This window comes from Ceraceosorus guamensis, assembly GCF_003144195.1.
Source record: "Ceraceosorus guamensis strain MCA 4658 unplaced genomic scaffold IE81scaffold_118, whole genome shotgun sequence".
Classification (NCBI taxonomy): Eukaryota; Fungi; Basidiomycota; class Exobasidiomycetes; order Ceraceosorales; family Ceraceosoraceae; genus Ceraceosorus; species Ceraceosorus guamensis.
Window position 1 is genome coordinate 25,742 of NW_020290113.1, and position 18,779 is coordinate 44,520.

The window sequence follows — 18,779 nt, forward strand, 5'->3', positions numbered from 1 at the left end:
ACGTCCTGGCGGGTGCCTTCACGATGTCAGCAGCCGTCATGGCGCAATCGGACGACGCGCTGTATGTAACGCCCACCAGTCCTGCCATTTTCATCATCATTACGCATTTTCGCTGCTACACGTCGACTTGAATCTCCAACCGAGCATTCGCAGCCTCTTCGACCACATTCCTCCACTCGACATCCGACAACGCCACCTCGTCCCGCCTAGGCAAGGGTTGAAAAAGGCCAGCAGCGGCCAACTCTTCAAACGCGATTCCCTGCGCAGAGCTGCTCCTCAACGCATCCAAGCGCATCTCTTCCATCGCCCTAGACTCTACCAGCAGAGCGTCCTTTAGGTCTCGCAATTTGCTCTGCGCTTCCATCTCAAACTTGCTCAAAGATGCGCTCAAGACGCTCGCTGCTGAGCGCTGGGCTCCCGATAGCACCAAGAGGTGTGGAACTAGAGCAGCAGTCGACGCTGTCGTCGTCGTGGTTCGGATCGCATGCGCGTCAGCATAAAAGTCGCCGGTACAAAAAAAGGGCCGACAGTTCGTATCTTGCTCACATTGTACCTCTCTCAACCTGCTGCTGAGCAACTTCTTCAAGCTCTCGAACAGATAATCTTCCTCGTACACGCTTCCTTTCTTTCCCGTGACTCGCTTCTTCTCTTCTTTCTTCCGCTGCTTTGCCGTGAGGTTGCTCATATCAGACCCAGCGATGGACGTGCTTCCAGCCGCAGACGCCGTGAACCTCGTGAATCGCGTGAAGCGCGACAAGGCGGATATTCTCGTCGAGGCATCGCTGCGCCCATCTGCTTGAGGATCTGAAGGCCCATCGTCCGGATAGAATTCCTCTGTGCACGCAAGGTCGCAACTCGGTGAGATGGGGGGCTGATGCCCGGTGATCGATCAGACTCACCCGGGCTCTCTCGCTTCTTGCGCCGCAGCTCTGCCATGCGCACCAAGGTGGTGTCTAGCTGCTTGTGCATGGCTTCAACATCGTCCAGCAGAGTAGTCTGCGCCTCAAGCGTGGCCGGCTGGCGAGAGGCAGCGAATATGGGCAAGAGGTGACGGTGAGCTTCCCAAACATCGAGACAGCTCTTGATCAAAGCTCTGCACTCACCTTGACATGAGTCTCGACAAGATCCATGCGGCTGTGATGAGCGCACTGCAGGAAAGGAAGACATCCTCGTGAGCATAGCTCTAGCCGCGTCACTTCCCGAGTAGATAAAGGGAGCCCACTGACCATTCGACGCGCTTCAGAGAAATGGCGTCCTGTACTGAGCAGCTCAATGCCGTGGTCGACATCCTTCGCATACTCGATGGCGACGCGCGCAGCGTCTTCATACCGGCCAGCGTCACTGAGTGATGCTGCGAGCGCAATGTAATTTGTTGAGATCGTTTCGCTCGGGCAAATTGTGTGGCTACTCACCTGTCAGCATGTCGGCAAGTAGCTCAATTTCTGTGGAGGGTAGGCGAGGTGGTTCTACGGCAATTGCAAATGCGTTGAGCCAGTCGTCTGCTCTCTTGTACGCATCGATCGCCTTGTTCCTCTGCCGAGCAAGAACGAAAGCTAATATGAATTGGGAATAGCAAGCAGCTTCAGTCGCGCGACACATCCAAGCGAGACCCACTGGCCCAATTACACTCACCAGCGCCAGCTTCCGAGTACTTTTGCTTGTTCACAAGAACATCGCCGTATCGCTCGTAAGCGGCTCTTTGTCTTCGAGGCTCATGCGCCCAAGCAACGATGGCCTGCTTTTCCAGGTTGTGCCGGTCCGCGTATTCCACTGCAGCTTCGTAATGTTCGTCTCCCGCGCGGGCAATCCAGCTCAGAGCCTTGCCGTGTCTGCCTAGCCTATCATCGATGTCGTATCTTTGATAGTGCACGTTTTCGATTGCCCGAATCGACCGCAACTCCTCGAGGTACTCTCGCGGATCTTTGCGTGGCGAGTGCTGAGCTACCAACAATGGCAGCACAAAGTCGTAAAGACCAAGCGCTGCTCGATAGAGCTTGTCCGCGTCTGCCAGAAAAATCAAGTACTGGCATGCTGAATTTGCCGCCTCGACGTCTTGCACTGTTCGGAAGGAAAGAAATCGCGTAAGTCTGGTTTCAATTTGCCTGTCCGCTCAATGCGACACCGACCGTGTATGTCGCGAAGGCGAAGTAGCGCGCCTTCAAAGTTGGGAGGGCTCTGCTTCACAAAGGTGACCAAACAGCTGTTCGTCCAGCGCTTGCCTAGGGGCTTTCTATCAAGTACGGCGCGCATCTTCTCGCACAGCTCATTTAGCTTGTCAGCGTGAAGCAAGTCTGTTGAAAGAGCAGAGAGGAACAAGTTAAGGTGATCTTCGTGCTCCATCTGTGTCACAAACAGCTCGAGATCGCTGAGCAACGCCGAGTGCTGTGCAATGATGTTCAAGTCGATTCGATGCGTCCGACAAATTCCGAATGCCGAACCATACTGCGAGCTGCAGAATAGTTGCGCAGGGAAGCGTCAGCTTGTCTTTTTGCCCCGCAGAGAGCCAAACTCACCTCGCCAAGTGTTGGCGGACCACAGACAGGATCAGAGGTCTCGGATAGATGGTCTCCAAGTTGCCTCTGGGCATCTGTAGTACGATGGACATGCTGCTTGGAATGGCAGTCACAATCCTGCTCCCTCGCTCCACCCTCCTACTGAGTGGATTATCTTCATCAGAAGCATCATAGCGATGCGAGATGACTTCCGCGTTCTCTTTCGATTGAACACACGAAGATAGGGAGAGAAACTTCACTCGATGCGCCGATGTACTCCACACCAGCGTGTCGCCGCTCAGGACAAAGGAAGTGGCATCCGAAGCGATGCACTTTTCGTTGGCGTAGAGCTTGCCAGACGTCGAAAGGCCGAGCGTAATCTCTATCGAGGTGCCGACAGCCTGCTCTGACCCATCTTCCGCAATGTGCGCGATCCTCCTATGCAAAACTGAGGGACACCATTCTGTGAGCCTTTGCATGTCTGCGTCTAGTTCTTCGACGCCTTCGATGGGGCCAGAGAAGCCTGAGACGTCCAAATGAGTGTGTGAGCGCTTTTCGCGATGGCTCCCGAACTAGTCGATTTGAGACGCACCTTTGACAGAGCCGTCAGCACTGTGAACATAGAAACCTCCGGCCCTCGTAGCTTCAAAGCCCAGGCATGGGGCAAGAACGCGAGGGGCGCTGGCACCCAGGCCTAAATCTCTCATCGAGCTCTGCGTCGCGGTGCGTCGTGTCTCATCCATCTCTACGTCGCACAAGCTAAGCAAGTCTGATGTCCCTAACCGGTCTGTGCCGAGTACCGCCACGCGAAACGAGTTCGCCGTGCCACCATCACCGAGTTTTGAGACTGCCACCTGTCTTGAGAGTCCAGGGGAAGCAGCTGCGTCTTCTGCATCGAATGGTAAGGATGCCACCTCGCCGAGCAAACGAGGCGCATGCAACGGCCAGCCGCCTTGGGGAGCTTTCTTTGCGAGATTGCCCCATTCGCACGCGTACAGCAACACGCATCGTCGCGTAGGACCGCAGATCAGGAGGGCTAAAATGCTTCGTGACGCGTCTTCTGTAGAGTCGTCGCACCAGGCCACATGTCTTATAGTGGCAGATCGTTGCCCGAAGTCCTTGTTGGTCTCAGCTTCGCTAATCGACAACGTGTATGCGGCATATGGAGGGGCCACATTGCGCGTTCTGAGCGGGGTCAGTCGCAGATGGGTCCCGTCCATGACTGCAGCGCAAGCAGCGTCGTGCGGCATTTCCTCATTCGAAGTGATTTCGACGAAGCTGAAAGTGTACGAGATGACCCTTTGACTGGTCAGGAGACGGAGAGACAAGACATCTTCGCCATGCCAAGTGCAGTGTTTGATTTGTTCGCAAGGCGCAACTTCGAGCTCTTGGCGCAATGTCCAGCAGTAGTTCGTGGGCGACCAAATTTGAAGCAAGTGCTGCTTTTCCGCTGTTGAGGACATCCTGACCAAATGAATCGCCAACAGACTACCATCAGAGTTCCAAGTGAGGTCTTGGATGGAGTGTGGCGTGCTTCTGTCAGGAAGGGAAGAAGATGGCAGGCTTCCAAAAGGACCAACAACGGGCATAGAGTGCGAGTCTTCCCGCAGGCTAAACTCTCCGTGCCTCAAACCCTGCGTGCGCGATTGTCGTTCAGCCTGCTTAGGCTCTACCAAGCGGTACGACCGCAGGCGCCACTCACATTGTTCTCCAGAAAGACGACATCGTGTCGGCCCTGCCGACCAGGTTGCAGGTTTGGACCCTCGCCGAAACGTTGTGCGGAAGCGATCAAGAGCGAGTTGGGCTTCCAAGCAGCGATGAGGCCTAGCCCTTTGACGGGCTCGTTGGTGGTGGACAGCACGCCACTCTTGTCGTATATCCTCATCACTCTAGACGAAGTGTTTTGGCCCTCGCCGAATGACTGCTGGTTGATGCACGACACTACGAATGACTCGCTGTTGCTCCTCCAGGATATGCGGGGAAGCAGATCGTCATCCGGCAAGAACGAACTTCTGCCAGATGCCAAGGCTTGCTGCGATGCCAGAGCGGCGCCTTGCTTGCCTGCCTGACCGTGAAACTGCGTCTCGATGGATCCCCACCCGAGATTGACAAACGTGTCTGAGCGAAGTCACAGTCACGAGTCGAGTGTAGATGCATCAACGATCAGCTCTGATGACGCGCTTCACCTGCCTGCCTGCCTGCCCCTTTGCCCCATGAAGTCTTTCGACTTGACGCTTGGGCTGCTTGCTGGGTCTCTCGCAAGTCGACGCGTCACTCACCTTTGCCCAAATCGGAGGAGATGAGCACGCTTTCGTGCTCCACTTCCCAACTCCTGCTCATCACCAGCATCTTTTCCGGCCCATCCTCTTCCGACGCTGCAGTGATCAGCACCAATCGCTCCTCGTCGGGACTCCAAGCGGCGGCAAGGATGCCCTGCTCCACGCTGCCCACGATTTCCGGAGGAGGCGGTGGAGCGGAGGCAAGCGACTGGGACTGGCCTTGGCCTGAAGCATGATATGGAAGCGCAACCACGCCAATGTCTCCACCGGAAGTTACAATGATGAGCGCATCAGAGCCGTCTTGCGCGATATCGGTGAGGTACGCCAGCGACAGCACTTGACTTCTTTCGGCTGTACCTTGAGGTGAGCCAGGAGCGGCAAAGGAGCAGATGCTGCGTGCATGGTGCGAGCCGACTGCCTCATGCTGGGACTGTGACGTCGCATGCGAGTGCTGGTACACGTCAAAAGTGACCAGTCCTGCATGTGTGGTTGATGGCCTTGATGTGGCCCAGTACAGCGTGTGGGAAGTGGGACTGACTGTCAAACGATCGTTGCTCACTGCGATGCCCGAGGGCGAGGGCGAGGGCGAAGAAGAGGACGAAGCTGAAGCTGAAGGCTGGCCATGCTGAGTCAGAGTGCTGGTAGCAGTAGTGAGGTAGGATGGCGACGAGAGGAGGACGAGGTTGCGCATGCTGTGCAGTAAGCAAGCGTCGCGAATGCAAGGACACTCCGCGGCGGCAGACTGCGCTCTGCGCTTGCTTGGCACCACCTACAACTTCTGGTCCTGAGTCCTGAGTCCTGAGTCCTGAGTCTTGAGGTCGAGTGAGGAGTCGTGAGCGTGTAGGGTCAAGTAGCGCTATAGCCGTGAGGGGTGAGGCTTGACCGACATTCACGAATCTTCTCGCTCCCTAAAGCGCCATCCACGCAGCCGCGGCATGACCGATTGCTGCAGGTGACGCGTGACTTGCAATTAATGGCAGCTTGATCGCTGCAAAAAAAAAAAAAAAGTGGAGCCGCGGCGGGGGTGGAATCTGCCTCTTAATTCTTGCGCGCTCTTTCCCACTCGCACCGCAATCGTGAATCAAGAAATTGAAGCGTGAAGCGTGAATCTTGAATCTGAATAAGGCTTGCACGCTAGGCACAGTCACGTGAATGTGAATGTGAATGTGAATGTGAATATACCTACCTATACACGCACAGCGTGCCGCGCGCTTGCATGGCCTGCCCTGAGTGCGCCTAAAAATAGGTTTGCAGGACTTGGCGGGCCGGGGCGTGGCGACAATCTCCAATCACCACCAGGCACCCGTCGATCTGGATGCATGGCATGGCACGGGTCCATGCACGCGCGGAGGCGCCATCAGCTTTGGCATCACGAAAGCCGAGAGCGCGCACGGTCAAGGTCCAGCAAGCGTAGGTTGAATACACCATTCTTGATTCCCTCATCCACATCCACATCCACATCCACATCCACATCCACATCCACATCCACATCCACAAGTTCTTCTCTTCCTACCGCCAGCTCATTTGTTGCGTCCGCTCGGGAGCAGCCGTTCAGGCACGTCGATTCGGTGATGGGGCATCCTCTGGCCAGCACGGCCACCTCTTCGCTTGGGTCGCAGGACAGCTCCACTGCGCAGCTACCCCAGCCAGGTCCCAGCACATCCACCATCAGGTCCATCCATCGCACTCTAGCGCCCTCCCCATTGGCCTTGACAGACCACCCTCAGGATTCTGGGCGCGCAAGGGCTCGCGCCCGCGTGTATCCGCAGGGCATCCCATCGCATCCGCCTTCATCCCCCCATCGTAGTCAAGACTTCACAGCTTCTTCCATCGCATCCTCTTCACGCCCATCCGCTGTCGCAGAGTACGTGGTAAGCACAGCAACAACCAGCATCAGCGACCTACGCATACAAGTCTGTTTGCCTGTACCAGAGTCATCGGCAGCCTCGGCATCAAAAGTCGAAAGGCCGATTTGGTTCAAGGAGAGGACTCTCAGCTCCGAGCTGGACTCCACCTTGGGCGATGAGATCGTCGATAATCTGATCGATGCCAACAGCGGTAGGGTCAAGTGGAGTACTGCACGACCTGTGAGAGGGTGAGTAGATCATGTGCTGCACATCCTTCGTCCACTTGCTCAATCTGATGCTCTCACTCTGACACCATGATACTGTAGGTGGTATCTCCATCTGCGGAGCCCCTCTCTTCCTCCCAAGACTGCAATACCTCTGCGTGCCTCGCGCGTTCTTTCAAGGGCCGATGCCGCCGCAATCGACGTTTCGGCAACTCCACTCGAGGTGGTCATAGGATCACGAATCGATCGTCAAGCTCTGCGAAGGTGTTCCTGTCACATTCCTGCCCATGCGCGACCCCTCCATCCATCACGAACAAGTCACAGTCGGCATGATTCTGCGGCCGACTTTGAAGATGTGCCTCTGTCAAAATTGGAAGCGAGTCCTAGAAAATTCCCGACGCACATCTCGACGAGTGGTTTGGATGCGAGTGGTGCGCGGCACAGCACTTCGACATCTCTAGACCTAGGTGTGAGCCGCATCAGCTCGCAGTTTCACGTCCGCAAGAGGAGCGCAGGTGGCGCTTCAGGGTCGGCGGACAGCTCAGTCGGGACCGCTTCAGAGCAATCTGCTCGAGATCTGGGCTCCAGAAATCCGAGCGCGTCCAAAGCCCCAAAGGACGTGGACATGGTCCCCGAAGAAGCAGAGGACGGAGATTGGGGTCATCGCGCCAGGCAGGATGGTCCGAAGTCGGCCAAGACTTTGCTCAGGCCTCCTTCATCTAATGGGCTCACCAATCACGATCGACCTTATGAGCCGGCATTGCCCAAGGTCCTATCTCCCCTGCAAGCGAACGGAAACAGCCTGCTTCATGTCAACACGCCCGAGCTCGATGGAGAAGGCAAGGATATCCAGCCCACAAGGTGCACGTTTGTCTTGCTCGATGGCACAGGAGCAAGTGCAGAGGGATGGCAGAGCATCTTCGGAGCTGCAGATCTGAAGTCAGACTCACGGAGGAGCAGTGCAGACTCTCTCTCGCCCAAACGGCAGAGTGGCAGCTCAAGCTGGGCTCGTTGGGCATGGAACATGATCCCAGCCCAAGTCCGGCCATCTTTAGCCTTGGATTCTTGCAAATCTTTCACTGTTCGTTGGATAGATGTTCCACAGCACACGTCGTCTACGACTGCAGCAGGTGAAATGGAAGCGCGAACAGACAGGACAGGCGTGCGGCTGGCAAATGCTGTGGAGATGTTGAGGTTCGAGGATCTGACTCCGGCTTGGCTTGGTGCAAAGACGAGGGGTAGATTGAGGCTGCAGATGGATGCTGTCAAGGCCGTCGGTCTCGAAGTGGACTTTTGGATTCAGGTGAATGCACGCGTTGCGAGTCACTGGCCTGAGCGAGGAATTCACCGCCCCTTTCCAACATCCGCCCGTACACAGGTTGCATTGAGCTACTTGGAATTCCTGGAAGAGCGCGATGTAAGTGTCTTACAGAATGACTGGCCTATTTTGTACAGCCACTGAGTTGGGGTTTCCGCGCGCTTCTTTACTCTTAGGGCTACCATGCTGCGTATGATGGATAGGGCGACGCAACTTTTGGAATCACAACGGCACACGCAATACGACCCATGCCGATCATGCTTGTGCGTGATGAACGTGATGCATTGTGCGTGATATCGGTATCAGTGCGTGCTCTTGCGTGTCGTGCAGGCGTGGAAGCAAGAGGCGGAAAGTCTAAGAGTACAATAGTGAATGGGTGATGTGGGACACATCTTTCCTACAGTCAGGCCCACTCGAGGACTTGAGAAATTCGTTCGCGCAGCGCAGCTTCTTGAATCTTTCTCGTTTGAGCTACTTCGATGGACCCAATGGCGCGTTCGTGGTCTGGAGAGGCTGGAGGAGTCAAGAGTCCATACCTCTTTTGCAGCTCCACTGCGTCCAGATCGCTTTGTTGGAGTCGCAGGAGCAGCTGCGGTAGCGCACCGAGCAGCTCTTGCTGCTTCTGAAACGGAACACCACTAAGGCGGATCTTTGCTAGTTGCCTGCAAGAGGTGGTCGTGGAAGGCTGATACGCGCCATCGACGTCCATTGCTGATGCGTCGGCATTGCTTTCAGCTGCACTCGAGCCCGGCCTCACTTCTGCAAGAAGCCTGCCGTCTCTCAACGCCAAGGCGAGCATTGCGGCTAACGTCTCTACATCCAATCGCGCCAAAGCTGCGCCGCGAATTTCTACGGCTTCTAGGGACGGCGCACTCGCTATGACTGAGCTCATGACTTGATCAGGAGCAAATCCTGCGATCTTGAGCTCGACCAGGTCTTGCCAGCCCGAGAGCAGCTCGATGAACAGGTCTTCGGGTCGCATGTACCAGCAAGGAGACGTCGACTAGTTGAGGGAAAAGCAGACAATGCTTCAGCAGGGAAACGGGTGTTGGGGCATCGCAGACTGTCTCCACTTACCCATTCCACTTTGCGAGGTGAAAGACGCTGGAGAAAAGGAAGCGCTAACGAGAGATCACCTTGGAAGAAATGCATGGGCTGATCATGAGCCTGATGTTGTGTGTCACGTCGTTTGTGATGCCGCTCAGACTCACTGCCTTGAAAGCGGACTGCTAGTCGGTCCAAGCGACCAGCCGACGATGATCGCTGCAATATGTCTGCGAGCGCTCGTGCATCTGCCCAAGGAACTGAGCGCGCTTGCACATCCATCTCGCGAACATATCCTGCCAGATCAGGTTGCGCGCACAATGTTGCGAGGAGTAGTGACATGGCGTCCGAGCTCCGAATGACCGGTCGTCGATAGAGCTTTGGTGTGCAAAGGCATCGGAGCGTCGAGGAAGCTGCGAGTGCACCGCAGTCAGCATGGCAGACACCTCACATTGAGACTAGCGGAACTCACTCTGCGCAAGAGCAGGGCCGCTGCCATTGACCACAGCGAATCCAACGATGAGATCCAAGACTTCCATAGGCAGCCGAAAGACCCATCGCAGCTTGCCCGTGTTTCTTTGATCCCAAGAAGACAAGCCACTACGTGAGGGTCCGGGTACATTTCCAGACAAGGTCTGCATGAGTCTCAGCTGCTCTTGCGTTGGCTCCGGTTCGGCGACGGAAAGAAAGTGATATGCAGCGGTGGGTACTCGAAAGGAAGGGATGGGTCGCAGGAAAGGAGGCCAGCCATCGCCGGGGGAACCCAAGGGAGCATAGTAGCCTTGCACCGAGGCCCAAGGCTGAACCGAAGCTGGCACGGATGTTGAATAGGCGGGCACGGCGAGCATTTTCGATGAGCTAAAGGTTGGATGATCAAGCTCTGTAGAATGTAGCAAGAGCAGAAGAGATGCTGGCGGGATGTGTAGGAAGTGGATGATGAGGGTCGCCGCAACGTTGCAGGTCGGCACCTTATTAGGTGAGGAATTGAAGCTCCTGCGACACCCTTCAGCAAGCGCGAGGGCACATTCACGAGTCGCGTTGCGTGGCAGCAGTCAGTGAGTTGGAGATGCCAGCCCAGACCAAAGCTTTGACACAGATTCAGATTTCAGGATGTTGACATCGACAAGCGCGTTTGCGATCAGAGATGATCGATCAGCTAGCTAGCCCATCTTGCGAGGGCCCCCTTGCCAGCCATCTCTAGCAGCAGCAATAAGCGGCAGGGTCGAGGTGATGCAGCGGAGATGGCGAGTCGTGAGTGTGAGTCTTAATCTTGTGGATTGCACTCACAATTGGTCCAGCGTTGGCGGGACACTGACCTGCTGCCCTCACGTCGCGTGGCTGTCTAGCGGAGGACCGGCTAGAACTGATCGTATGCACGCTTATCCATCTGCATTCAATTCACATTCAACCCTCGCCCATGCATATTCACGACTCGTGCTTGACTCCGGCAGCGGACCAAGCTGGCGGGTGGGGGAATAACAGCAATTAAAGCTAGGCGGGAGAAGCAAGCACGCGAACCACGCTCTAGCGGAGGCCCTTCCTTGACGCGACGCGTGCAGCCATGCAGCCGGCCAGCTGTCGAACGTGGCTTGCCTGTCTGCGTTCGATCTTATCGCGATTAAGAATTTTGTACTCACCAATCAGCCATTCATTCGAGGTTCGAATTTGGCACAGTCTTGAGTGACCCGTAGATGAGAAATTGACCAGTCACGTGAAGCCACTATTCCTGGTTCGTGAATCCTGCATCTTGTGGGATGGCAACTCCTGCAGGCTATGCGCACAGACTTTGTCGTGCCAATCGATGAATCAGTGAATGTGGCGAAGGTCAAGTCCAAGTGTGACGGCCTGTTGGCCTCGGTAGTCGTCTTTGTATCAAAACCAATAGTCTCCTGAGTAGTAGTGAGTGGCAGTCGCCGCTGCTGAGGACGAGGGTCAATTGCGCAGCTTAGTCGACAGCGTGAGCAGTCATGTTCGCGATCGCCTACTCGCGCCTTCCTCTAAACGACGTGCGGATGACGCTCACGCACACTCACGACGATTCGACGCTTACACTGTGACTCTTGACTGAAGACATTTCGAGCTCAGCTCAGCCCAGCTCCTATCCAAATCCAGACCTCACGACTAGCATGCGTACGAAGATGAGGTATATCTTGCACAGGTGACAGGGCAGCGTATGAGAGCCTAGGCAGCAACGACCTGTCAAGACGTCGACGTCACGTGCAGGAAGTTGAGGGTGAGTCATCTGGAATATTTGACTCGTGACTGCGAATCACCTGAATTGCGCAATCTAAGCCACGCGCATGTACCTGCATCTGTCTGCAAAGGAAAGGCGCTTTCGCCCCCATTCGGGCACAAGCGTCAAGAAGGAACCTGAATGGGACACTCACGCTGCGACTCTTGTTTTGACTGAAAACTACGACTGCATTCGTCTTTCGTGATTATTCGCGATTCGGTGATTACCGTGAGCTCTCTTGGCAGCCTCAACAAGCATTGAAATTGCATAACGAGGCGGTGGACACGACGTGACATGATGAGTCTGACGGCTGTCATCAAACTTGCCTTGCGCTCCACCACCATCCGGACGATGAAGGCCGCACCAGACACTACCAAGCATCGCTAGCCTCACTTTCAAGGCTGAACGTATAGCGCCCCATCGAGCAGGACGCAGCGACGTTGCAGTCATGCACTCCGATACTTTCCCAGCTTCTGGCGCGACCTCAGCCCAGGAACAAGCTTCATCAGAGCAAGCGAACGAGAGAAGCAGCTTATTGTCCGCCAGTTCTCGACCTTCAGAGGAATCCTACGCACCGAGTGATGAAGAGTGGAAGCCAAGTACGAGACTGCGATTCATACAGGCAGTCACATGGATCAACGTCTTCCTCACTGGATTTGACTCGACCGTCGCAGCCAGCATCTACACCAAGGTGGCATCCGACTTTGGCGCCGCCAATAATGCTGTGTGGGTCAGCACAAGCTATCTCATCACTGCTGTCAGCTTCCAAGCCCTGTACGGCAGACTGTCTGATATACTTGGTAGAAGAGCCTTATTCCTTTTTGGGACTACAGTCTTTTCCATTGGGAGCTTGCTGTGCGGCGTGTCAAATAGCATGCTCGCTCTCAACATCTCTCGAGCAATCGCAGGATTAGGAGGAGGTGGTCTGATGACGATGGCCACTGTCGTGCTTTCGGACAATGTTCCTTTCAAGCGGAGGGGTCTCTACCAAGCGGCCAATAACCTCATGTATGGCTTAGGAGGCGCACTCGGTGCCTCGTGTGGCGGCATCGTTACACAGCTCATCGGCTGGCGGTATGTCTTCCTACTTCAGCTACCCTTGTCTCTAGCTGCGGTCTTGGGCGGTGCGCTGCTAGTCAAGGACCCAGAGGTGATGCCACTTCCGCGCGATGCTCCCATCGACCTAGCAGGTGCGATCACGCTCGTCGTCTCTGTCTCGGCACTCCTGCTCGCGCTAAGCATGGGGGGAAATGAAATCGAGTGGTCTTCTTGGACCAGCATATCGCTTTTCGCCTTGGCATTCTCTTGCTTTTACGTCTTCTTCCGCGTTGCGGAAGCGCGAGCGACTGCACCGATTCTACCGGCAAGAATGGTGTTCGGCAGCAGGCTCTCGAAGTCGAACGTGGCCACGAACTTCTTGTCAGGAGCCAGCATCTATGCCACTCTTTTCACCGTTCCTCTCTACTTTCTAGGCTGTCGACTTGAGGACACTTCTCGAGTCGGAAAGCGTCTGATCCTGCCGGCTCTCGGATTTCCCATCGGCGCCATTGCAGCCGGCTACGTCATGTCCCGGTACGGCAAGCTTGGGACCCTCGTGCAGATTGGCTGCGTGGTCTTGACTCTTGGCAGTCTGCTGCCTCTGCAGTTCGACTTGGATGCCAGCGCCCCAACACGATCCGGGGTCTATTACTTTCTCCGGCTAATCCCGGTACAGATTGGTCAAGGCCTTATCAATCCCAGCAGTCTCTTTACGATGCTCGCTGCATTTCCTCATCAAGGTGTGTGAAGGCTGGCGAAATCTGCACCACGCTAGCAAAGCTGATTGCCTGCGGCGCCCTCTCGTGCCTCGCGCCGCACAGATCAAGCCGTCGCCACATCTACTGTGTACTTGTGTCGCAGTCTTGGCAACGTCGCTGGTGTCGCAATGGGCTCTGCTATTTTGCAGAATTGGTTGCGTGCCAAGCTACCATCAGTGATCGACGCTGCGTTGCCGGATGCAAGCCCCATCGAGAAGGCAAGAATTGTGGAAAACGTTCGACACTCCACCGATGCCATACGAGATTTGCCCGATAGTTACAGGGGAGCAGTTACTGCGACCTACGGGCGCGGCGTAATGGTCGCTCTGACTGCCGCTGCCGTACTTGCAGCTCTGTCATTCATTAGCAGCCTGTGGGCCAAGGGGGTGGGATTGCATAGATCGCCTGAGAGAAATAAGCCAGCGACTGCTCGAACGGCATCAACGCCTGGGAACGAGACGCTGCCAGAACGTTTGCCTTAGGTGCAGTCATCCTCATCGTTTGTGATTCCCTTGCCTGTGTGTACTCCTTGGACAGTTTCACGTGTCAAGCCAGAACGATACATAGCATGCCAAAGGAACATTCCGCCTGACTCGGGAATGTCGTCTCGCACTCTTGATAGACTCGCCAGTCTATCCGCAGTCTCTGAACATCCTCCGTATAGTGGTGCGCTGCTCTGGGCTGGGGAATCCGGGTTGTGTCGCAAGCACATTTTCCCCCAAGATTTTCAAAACCTTAAAAACGGTCACTCTGCTGAGGCACACTGTTGGATTCCGCCTGCATGCAGTTGTGTAATGCCCTGCTTCCGATGCAGTCTCAAGACCACAATGAAGGCTTTGACAGTTGGCTTGGCTATCTCCTCTGCCAAAGGGCCGTTCAGAGCGCAGGGAGCGGGCTCAATGTCAGGGCCCTTGTCACCATGGGCGATAAGTTAGAGAGGCCTTTGACCTCCGCAGGCTTCATGTGCTTGAAGCACTCTTCATCATCGCATGCAATGCTATGCTGCTCGCAAACACTGTTGATGGGACTGCTGCTCCAAAAGATGCACCAGATCAGCTTTGTTGGGCTGCTGCTGCACACCCACAGCCTCAGTCCGTTCCTCTTGGGGAAGGTAGTATCACCTGCCCGGATTGGCAAGTGCCTGTCAACACCTTGCCTGAGCCTGCCAATCTGGGTGGCATTGTTCAAGGCCCGCAAGCAGGTGATCCATTGCAAGGCAAGCACCCACTGCTGTGTGGAACCCAACGCGCAGAGGATGGCCTGCAGCATAGTTCCTTTGAGATGTGTGAAGCAGCATCCAATGACCCCAAGCAGAGCATTCCACCTACGCCCAAGATCATCATGACAGTAGAGTCCAGGTGAAGGACAAAGTCCAAGTGAAGGACAAAGACAAGGAGAAGGATGAGCTCATGGAGGAGGATGAGCTTGCATTGGATACGGAGGTATATGAGCTCAGGGAGGACGGATACTTGTCTCCACATGCCTTGGACGCTGATGACAAGATGGCCAATGCAAACACGATCACAGGAGACTACAAATCAATCTTTGATTGATGGAGAGCAATGAATACAGCCTCAACAAGCACAGTAAGTCAGCACAAGGACTGAGGCGGCATTCTGCTAGCATCCTGCTGACCTGTAGCACGTCCTTACTGCCTTGCAAAGACGTCTCTACTGGCCAATCAATCCTCAAATTCCCACAACAAGCACGCCAGGATTGCATATGTTCTTTTATCACATCAAAGCACACCAAACTTGACTCTCAATTGGTCTTTGGAAGTCCTTGCATTGGACAAGACAGCAACACACCCATATATACTGTTTAATCACATCAATGAGCTTGCACCGCCTATTGAAGCCACTCAAAGGACCAGGGCGCAGAAGTTCTTGTAGTGGTTTACGCGCGTCCAAGTCCCATCACTCTGATTGCAAATGACAAGGTGTGATCATGTGAACCAGAAATCTTGCCAAGCACGGACACTTGTCGACAGATTAGAGCGGTGTGACAAGATATCCTGAAGGCAAGTCCTATTACTCCGCTTGCGACGGACGAGGCTTGATGATGTGAACTAGAGATCTAGCCAAGCATGGACACTTGTTGACAGATATAGAGCAGTGTGACGAGATATCCTAAAGGCATGATGTTAGACCGGTACTGCGGGGAGTAGCGGGTTCGCCAAGGCTGTTGGTCAACGACAGGCGCGACGAGGGGTTGGCTGAACCTTACGTTACATCATCGACCTTGTTCTCTGCGCGCATACTTACATGACCTTCTGTCTAGGTCTCTACACCTTATTTGGCGGAGCGTCTATAGAATCAGGGTATGAATAGTATTTGCGATGAGGTTCTTGGTCAACAAGTACCTTGCGAAGGAAAGACTACAAAAGGGGACTGCAAGGTTTGCGTTCGTCTGCGGCGCGTCTCTCGTGCAAGTGACTTGTCGAGGCTCTTGTGCGATAGGTCGCCGCTGTCACGTCACGTGTGCCGGGCGACGATCTCGGTCGTCGTCCTAACACATGACAAAAGATGTCAAAAACCTCGAAAGTTGCTCTGCTTGCGGTAGAACAGATTGCGGCGCTCAGCAGTGTGCTGGCTCTCATCATCTCTCTTCTTTGCGGACTTACTTTGCTTGTGTCTCCTTGCAGCACTGTTCAAAATCCAGCGTTTGAATGTGCCCTGACCGCCAGGAATGATCTGTCGTCACATCAAATATCAGGCAAAGCGGGTTTGGTCGATGACACAGAAGCCATGACACAGAAGCCCCACGCGTCGCATCTCGATTGGTGTGCCGCTTTGAGCCAGAGGAGCTGGCTTTGCGGGGCTTCAGGGCTTTTGCGTTTGGCTCGTCGCTCACGGCTGGACCAAAGGGGTAGAAGAAAGTTTGTTTCAGTACGCACTTCGTCTGAAGCCATTGATAGCGTTCAAGAGCTTGTGATCCTGCGCTACGGGGTTTGGCGGGCCGGCCCAAAGCTTGGCGTGGACCAGATTTTCTCTTCCAAGCCTCCCACCTCAACAAGACGCGCATTTGAGCCGTTTGTCAACTTATGCCTACGTCTCCCACACCACCCTCTGGTTGCGCCAGCACTGTGTAGCCCCAACACTGCGAGATCCGAAAAGCTGCGGTGATCAGCCTTTTAGACGTGCTCCTGGGTGATTGCTGCACCCCAAAATATGTCATTCTGTGCTTCCTTGCATTGAGAGTGCACATTGGGCAGCCTGACGATACCTTCTGCACTGATTGTAAACCCGCTACTATGTGTGAGTCCAGCCAAAGATGTTGTTGCGATGTGATGTGATGCAAGACCTGCATCGGAGACTGATGCTGGAATGCATGCTGCCGCGCGGAGCGTGGACGTCTCGTCTGGAGCTGCAAGTCATCACGCTTGTCGAGTGATGGAAGCATGTTCACTGCAGGCTTGCCAGCCGATGTCAAAGACCATTTGTCCTAGCAAGCTTGTGCAGCGTTGCGCATGCCTGCAGAGGTCGGTTGGCTGGCCAAACACCCTGCCAGAAACCTTGCTACTTGCTTGCCCTTACATCGCTCCTGGTCGACGTTCCAAAGAATTCACTGTGCTAGAGGATACAGCAGCTAGCCTCTCATCATCGGTCAAACAGGATCTGGCAAGTAGAATTGCTTCATTCCGACAAAGCAAGCGAGTTGTGGTGCAGGGTCATGAAGCGTGCACGCATGCTTTGACAATTGTGAATACATCTGTGGCTGCATACCAGGCGTATACGTTGTTAGTCGAGCATGGGTTTCTTGCTGTTTGTAGTCTTGCTTTGCTTGCGCTCCGCATGATCCTAGGAAAGAAGCCCTGGGGTCAGCTAGGACTTCTGCATACTTGGGTAAAGAGAGAGCACCTACTTTGAATGCGCTCATGATCTCTGCAAAGGGTACATCTGCTACCTTCTTAGCGTCATGAAGTTACTGACAAGAGAATTGCGCGCGCATAGAAGTCAGAGTCATCACAGTCATTGGCTAGCAATGGCAGCTTGCTCCCCAAAAAGACCCCTGGACACTTCTTGAATGTAAAGCATCACAAGATTGGCATCTACTCAGAGAGGGACTTCGACTTCCCAAAACCTGACCTAGGTACCACATGAGCAAGTACTGAGACAGCGGAGGCAGAGGGGTCAGAATCAATTGTCAATGCACGCTTGCAATTGACTCACCAGATCATTGAAGTTGGTTTGATTGCGGGCACCCTTGGTCTTGATCTGTGCTTGCAAGGCTTGGATCTTGTTTGCTTGGGCAGCAATGGTGCCCTTGAGCCCAGCAATCTTGTAAGCTCAGGATGCAATCATTCAAGCACGCAATGCGGAGATTAGCAGGCTCAAGAAACATCAAACCCCCTCACAGCAGCAGCTGCTCAATTGGTGCTTACAGGCGCAATCTCTCCCATCATCTCTCTTGCAGGTCCTTCTGGAAGGACAACAGGCACTGAGTGCCATTGGTGTGCAAGTCAAGCATGAGGACAGGCTGTCACCCAAGATGGAGGAAGTCCAGGTGAAGGACAAAGTCCAAGTGAAGGACTAAGATGAGGAGAAGGATGAGCTCCCAACAACCAGATGATCCATGCAAAGGACCTGGATATCTACGCCAAGGACAAGGTGATCAAGGCTAAGACAAGTATGATCTAAAGACAGGGTGCGGTGTACCGCCTTCTTGAAAAGGCTCAGATTGGTCCAATGGCAAGTGCCTCCTTGTCCCCAATCAGGGCATCCTCGATCAGGGCCACAATCCTGTGAGATCTTACAAAAGATCTTCCACACCTACCCCCATTGACCACCTGCGCTTCCAAGGTCACCTCCAGAACATCTCCAAGGCCATGGGCCATGTCACCCAGAGGCACAGTGCTGTCTACGAGCTCCTCAAAAAGGCTCAGGTCAATGCCATGGTGAGTTGCACTTGCGCTTGTGATTGGGTGGTAGGACTTGGCAGCCAGATCTGTGCAGTTGAAGGGCTGTTGCTCACCTTTCTTCTCTTTTGGCAGATCTCTGCGCTCTGCGCTGTTGCTGAGACTTGCAATGTTGGCTTGCCTCTGCATGACACCTTCAATGGCAACAATGTCCTCTATAGCAAGAGCTCTCCATCAGTTGTCTGCAGCGTAGTTCCTTTGAGATGCATGAAGCCGTATCCAGTGACCCCCAGCAGAGCATTCCACCTAGACCTCTTGGTCAAAGGCCAGTTGCAGCCCCTTTAAAGAGAGATGAGCAATTGTCCACAAGCAAGCGCTATGTGGTGGGATCCAAACCAAGCGTCTTCAAAGCTGTGGGAGAGCGGGTCAAGAATTGCGTCTCGCAAATGCTTGATGGGTCAGATGCAGGAACACATCCCTCGACGGCAAGCACGTCTGCAGGAGGTTCCTTGACGGCAAGCACGTCTGCAGTACGTCTAGGGCCCTCAGGGACCTGGCCTTGGGCAGCAGCAATGGCCGCTACCTTCAGTTGTTTTACAGCTGTTGCGCAGCTGGCCTTGAATGCTTTGTGCCACATCTCCCTGATGACCCTGTCTGCACTTGGAAGTTTTCTTTCTGCTACCAAGAA

At 54.6% G+C, this 18,779-nt stretch overlaps 4 protein-coding genes across 4 annotated transcripts; 3 read left to right on the top strand and 1 right to left on the bottom strand.

Moving 5' to 3' along the window:
- Positions 1-2: 2 nt before the first annotated feature.
- IE81DRAFT_326560 (IKI3-domain-containing protein) lies at positions 3-5,724 on the bottom strand. Its single transcript, XM_025514858.1, has 12 exons — positions 4,772-5,724; positions 4,195-4,610; positions 3,085-4,126; positions 2,514-3,015; positions 2,127-2,449; positions 1,633-2,058; positions 1,413-1,553; positions 1,227-1,351; positions 1,104-1,148; positions 900-1,017; positions 547-834; positions 3-459 (listed from the first exon to the last, which is right to left on the bottom strand). Exons 1-12 carry the CDS (start codon positions 5,460-5,462, stop codon positions 116-118), a joined length of 4,461 nt encoding a protein of 1,486 aa, XP_025366587.1. The 5' UTR covers positions 5,463-5,724; the 3' UTR covers positions 3-115.
- A 440-nt stretch (positions 5,725-6,164) lies between these two features.
- IE81DRAFT_369104 (hypothetical protein) lies at positions 6,165-8,416 on the top strand. The gene is made up of 4 exons (XM_025517208.1): positions 6,165-6,866; positions 6,945-8,145; positions 8,221-8,259; positions 8,337-8,416. The coding sequence occupies exons 1-4, from the start codon at positions 6,343-6,345 to the stop codon at positions 8,361-8,363; spliced, it is 1,791 nt and encodes a 596-aa protein (XP_025366588.1). The 5' UTR covers positions 6,165-6,342; the 3' UTR covers positions 8,364-8,416.
- Positions 8,417-12,014: 3,598 nt separating this feature from the next.
- IE81DRAFT_272077 (MFS general substrate transporter) lies at positions 12,015-13,634 on the top strand (the record flags this gene model as incomplete). The annotated part of the gene is made up of 2 exons (XM_025511418.1): positions 12,015-13,215; positions 13,297-13,634. Coding segments are annotated over 2 exons (1,539 nt in total), but the record flags the coding sequence as incomplete, so codon positions are not given.
- A 4,167-nt stretch (positions 13,635-17,801) lies between these two features.
- On the top strand, positions 17,802-18,436 carry IE81DRAFT_350188 (hypothetical protein; the record flags this gene model as incomplete). Its single annotated transcript, XM_025516488.1, has 3 exons — positions 17,802-17,843; positions 17,951-18,130; positions 18,227-18,436. The coding sequence occupies 3 exons, from the start codon at positions 17,802-17,804 to the stop codon at positions 18,434-18,436; spliced, it is 432 nt and encodes a 143-aa protein (XP_025366590.1).
- Between the last annotated feature and the right edge of the window lie 343 nt (positions 18,437-18,779).